Genomic DNA, 5,047 nt, shown 5'->3' with positions numbered 1-5,047 from the left:
TCCTGGCTCAGCGCGACACGCCAGGCTGGTCCCTTTCTACTTGCAAGGTCTCACACACACACGCACCACCACCTTCTCGAGATGCCTCCCTTTCCCGACCCCCGTCCACAGTCGCAGGCCTCCTGGGGTTCCTCTTCCCGCCCCCTCGGCTTCACCTCTGGGTTGTGACTTACTGCGCCTTCACCATGGACGGTCAGTGCCTCCAGGAAGGCCGCCTCTGCTTTTGTCCCCTCACCTAGAACGGCACGCGACATGTGGCAGGTGCTTGATAAATGCTTTTAGATGGAGAGTGTCTGGGACCCTACCATGTTCTTCCCCCATGCTCACGGCCACCCCTCCCCCACCACACATGCAGACGCGCAGTCACACACATCCAGGTGCAGATGCGCACACGCACACGTGCAATGCTCGAGTGCTCAGCTCATGTGCCTCCTTCCTGACAGCCTCCACGCGGTGCCTTCCCCTGCACACCCCCTCCCGCCCTGTCTGTCCTCGCCCGGGGGGCTGTGGGCTTGCCCTTAACACCTCCCTCCCCGTTCCCACCCCTGCCCTGCCCCAGCTGGCACAACGCAGCATCAGTGCGACGCAGAGCTGAGGAAGGAGATCTCCTCCGTGTGGGCCAATCTGCCCCAGAAGACTCTGGATTTGCTGGTGCCACCCCATAAACGTAAGTGAGGGTGACCGAGTCCCCCTTTTGTGTCCCACCCAGAGGCGGAGCAGGGAGGCCTGGGTGAGGGTGACTGTCTGGTCGCCTTGGAGAGGTGGGCTCACCTCAAGTGTCTAGACTGCTTCTGCCAGCGGGAAATCTGGCCTCGAGAGGGGGTGCACAGGAGCTGCGGGAGAAGCTGTACAGCAAAGCCGTGGCACCCCTCGTGCAGGCAGTTCACTTCAGGAAGCCCGGAGCAAAGGCAGGGGGACCCCACCGTCACCCACACCAGGCGGCGAGGTGCTTGAAGATAGCTGACTCCAGCTGTCGGGAGACCGAGGCCCCCTGGCGGCGAAGTGGGCGTAGCACAGCTCTAGGGGGACCGCGGGTGGCAGCCCGACGCGTTGGAGGCCTGGCTGGGGCCCGGCCCTTTAGCCGAGCCACGCACTCCCGCCCGAGCGTGTCCAGGAGTCCTGGTGGCGGCCTGCGGACTCACCGCAGTCCACCCCATGTTTCCTGTGGCCTCTCTATCCCCTTTCCTCCCCAACTTCACCCTCCCGCTCCCCGCCCCCCACCCGCTCTGCACCGCAGCCGACGAGGTGACGGTGGGAAAAGTCTACGCCGCCCTCATGATCTTCGACTTCTACAAACAGAGCAAAACCAGCAGGGACCAGACTCACCAAGCCCCGGGAGGCCTGACCCAGGTACCGGCCCCCAGATGTCCACAGGGGGCCCCGGTGCCCTCAGCTGCCCGACGGCCCTGGGAACCCACCCCCCTCCCGAGAAGGTTTGGTGGGAAAGGAAGACAGGGCCCTGCAGCCCCCAGGCTCAGACCTCACGCGCCTCGGTGCTTTCCGTCAGCCTGCCGCCCGGTTGTGTTGGGGAGCCGGGGTGTTGGGGAGCCCCCGAGGCGGGGTGCTCGGGTTCCGGGCCGGGAGAGAGGACGGCTGAGCACAGCCCCGGGGGACGCCATGTTTCTAAGTGGCGGGGCGTTAGGAGGGGGTTGTCTGGCAGGTGGGAGGAAGCTGCTCGCTCCTGACACGGGCAGGGGCCAAGGAGGCTGCGCTTACGGCCCGCGGTCACGTTCGTCCCACCCTCGACCCTGGCCGGGGTGGTTTGGGGCCTATCACTCTTCGAAGGCGACGCCTTCCCACACAGCCAGGCTGTCGGTGGCCGTGTGGGGCTCTGTCTAGAAAGTTGCCTGGTGTGCAGAGCGCACGGGGACTCGCCCCGGGGTGGGTGGGTCTCATGCCCACGCCACAGCCCTGCGTCCCCTTGTCTGCCGTAGACCTCGCCCCAGCCCTGAAATCTCAGGCTTCCGCCCAACCCCGGCTCCCGCCGCCTCCGCCAGTCAGTCCAAGTTGACGAGGAGGTGAACTTTTCGCCATTTGTAACTGGATCCGGTCCCCAAATTTTGTAGCTGGGGAAACTGAGGCTCCACGAAGTAACAGGACTTTCAGACCCGGTTGGGAGCAGGTCCCTGCCCGCCCCTACGTGGGGGTGGCGGCGGGAACAGGCAGGTTTCCCGTCACAGGAGGAGCCCCGTGCCGCCAGTCGCTGGGGCACTTGTGCGGGGCGTCTGTGGGGCCACCCTGGCCTCAGCTCTTCCTCGCTCCTGTGTCCCTTCTGCAGATGGGTCCCGTGTCCCTGTTTCACCCTCTGAAGGCCACGCTGGAGCAGACACAGCCGGCTGTGCTCCGAGGGGCCCGGGTTTTCCTTCAGCAGAAGAGCTCGACCTCTCTCAGCAATGGCGGGGCAGTGTGAGTACTCGGCGGGGCGGGGCGGGGCGGGGCGTGGATGCGGTGGGCGGGGCGTGCAAACACTGAATGAGGCGGTGTGAGTACTGCGGGGTGGTGCGAGTACTCGGGCGGTGTGAGCACTCCGCAATGCAGGTTCACGGTGTAGGGGAAGCAGAACACCAGGTTCTGCACCTCGCCGCTCACGGTGGCTCCCTTAACAGCAGTCCCGCACAGAGAGGCCCCAGGTCCCATCTGTCATGGGATTGGCCCTGTGCCCAGTTCCACCAGATGTTCATTTTGGGTCCCCCCAAAAGCTAGTCCAGCTCTGCTGCGAGTGGTTTCTGTGCTGAACTCTAAAATTAATTCCCGTAGCCTTAGCACTGAGGCCAATTAATTTAGATGGTTCATGATTCCAACTGTCACCTCCCACTGCACGTGTCTGTGTCTTTTGGACGAGGGGTCTTGGACTCAGCCTCCTCACCGGCCTCTGTTGCCTGCAGATTGTTAGGAAATTATTTTTCTCCACCTCAGTCCTCACGCCTTTCTGCTCATGTCCTGCTGGTACCCTAATCTTCCTGGCTCCTTTAAGACACGTTCCTGGCCAGGCCGGGGCACACCTGCACACAACTCTGGGAAAACCTGACCGGAACTACAAACACTCCCTCACAAATGCTCCCAGAGCCCCAGGAAGCCCCTCCCAGGACTCCACATACCGCCTCGCAGGGGGTGCTTGCAGCCCTGGGAAGATGAAGATGAAACCCCAGTGATGTGTGGCCAGCCGAGGCCATCAGGCTCCACCTTTGACCTCAGTGTGATGGGTGCCACTCAACCTGGGTGACAGAGTATACAGCAACGCTTCATTGGACACTAGAACCAGAAGTAACCCAGGCAGATACCAGGCAGTTTCAGCGCCACTTGGGTGATATAACAAGACAGGCGCTGATGGGGGGAAGGGCGGGTGGGGTGCGCGTGGCCAGGGAGGGCCTCCCCCCGAGGCAATGGGAGCCTCGATCTGAAGGCAGAACAGCTTCCGTGGCTGGGCACCAGGTGGACGGCTGTCCTCAGCTACTGTGCACGGAGTGCGCTGCACACCTGTGGTCTCCTTGCCCGAATGGTCCCTGCTCTCACTGCACATGTGAGTCCTGTGGAAGGCTGCAGACTTGCCAGATGTCCCCAGACCAAGAAGTGGTAGGCCCCGGTGTCCCTTGGCTGGGTGGCCAGGGTCCCCTCTTTGCTGGCCCACTCTGAGCCTCAGCATTGGGTTCGTGTCCCTTGCTGTGCCTCCACTTGGAAGTGCCTGCACATGAGGGACATCCCCTGTCTGGGTCCCTTCTAGCCCAGAACAGGGGCCAGCAGAGACTCCAGCAAGTCAGACCAGATCTTGGGTGGACATTCTGCTGCATACGGGCCTCTGAGCCAACAGCACAATCCTCCCTTCTCCACAGACAAACCCAAGAGAGTGGCATCAAGGAGTCTGTTTCCTGGGGCACCCAAAGGACCCAGGATGTGCCCTGTGAGGCAAGGAGGCCCCTAGAGCGTGGCCACTCGACAGAGATCCCAGTGGTGCAGCCCAGAAAACCAGTGAGGACTCCTAGGGCCGGGAGTGGGGCGGCAAGACGGAGGTGGGGACGAGACGGGGGTTGGGGGTGAGGGGATGCAGGAGAGGCGGGATGGGGGAGAGACGAGAGTGGGATGGGATTGGTGTGACTGTGGGGCTGCTGTACCCCAGGCTGTGGATGTCCAGATGCAGAGCATGACCCTGAGGGGCCCTGACGGGGAGCCCCAACCCGGGCTGGAGAGCCAGGGCCGTGCGGCCTCCATGCCCCGCCTGGCAGCAGAGACACAGGTGGGTGTCTGGGAGGTCAGGGTGTGGGAGGGTAGGGCAGGGGGCTGAGGAGATGGGGAGACGGCCATGTCCCAGGCATGGGCTTTGTTGGGGGAAGCCTCCCCAAGTGCTCTGCAGCCTGTCAACTCTTGGGTACCCCTGAATGTGGGGCTTGTCTCCGGAGTTGTGGCCAGGCCCCTGAGAGCCGCCCAGCCCTCTCGTCTCTGGGCCAGACCTCCCCTGCCCGGCTGTGCTGCCCCGGAACATGCACGTGCTGCCTCATAGCGCAGTCCACCCTCTGCCCTCAGTGCTCCCAGGGTGCCCTGTCCTGATCTTCCTCTGGACACGGGAGGTGGTGTCCCCTTCACCCCTGCTCCTCTGGGACGGGCCGGTGACTGCACAGGAAGCCTCGGGCAGGGGCCGCGGCTCTGTGTGCTTCCTGGGCTGAGCCCCTCGCACGAGGACACAAGGCGGGGTCTGCTGACCCGAGGCTGTGTCAGGGACGCAGCTCTCACTTGCTAGGCAGGCGGGGACTTGGAGAAGGGCTTGGTCCGTGGCCTCAGACCTCCAGGGCCTGCCCCCGCTTCCTCTCTGTGCTTCTGGTTCTGTGCATGGAATGTGCACTGTATTCTCATAACTTGTCGCTCTCACTCCCACTAGTGGTGGCTGCCAGTCCCTTACTTTCTCCTGTTTCTGCCCACTGCCCCATGATGCCCACCTGGGCACCGCTGGCCTGGGAGGGAGGAGACACCGCAGAGGCACCCCTGCCACACCCTGGTGGAGGGAGGGTGGGTCTCGGTGGGCGGAGCTTTCCAAGGACAGGGAAGGGCCTGGCGG

The 5,047-nt window shown here is 63.6% G+C and overlaps 1 protein-coding gene across 1 annotated transcript in view; it reads left to right on the top strand.

The window, feature by feature from the left end:
- CACNA1B (calcium voltage-gated channel subunit alpha1 B) overlaps window positions 1–5,047 on the top strand; it is a 71,599-nt gene that overhangs the window by 63,977 nt on the left and 2,575 nt on the right. Inside the window, exons 20-24 of the mRNA XM_011369946.2 lie at window positions 560–667; window positions 1,238–1,350; window positions 2,279–2,406; window positions 3,831–3,966; window positions 4,115–4,231. Coding sequence (XP_011368248.1) covers window positions 560–667; window positions 1,238–1,350; window positions 2,279–2,406; window positions 3,831–3,966; window positions 4,115–4,231 — 602 coding nt within the window. The remainder of the gene's footprint in view (window positions 1–559; window positions 668–1,237; window positions 1,351–2,278; window positions 2,407–3,830; window positions 3,967–4,114; window positions 4,232–5,047) is intronic.

The sequence above is a fragment of the Pteropus vampyrus genome, unplaced genomic scaffold, assembly GCF_000151845.1.
Source record: "Pteropus vampyrus isolate Shadow unplaced genomic scaffold, Pvam_2.0 Scaffold157, whole genome shotgun sequence".
Lineage (NCBI taxonomy): Eukaryota > Metazoa > Chordata > Mammalia > Chiroptera > Pteropodidae > Pteropus > Pteropus vampyrus.
This window is presented reverse-complemented; position numbering and strand designations above follow the sequence as displayed.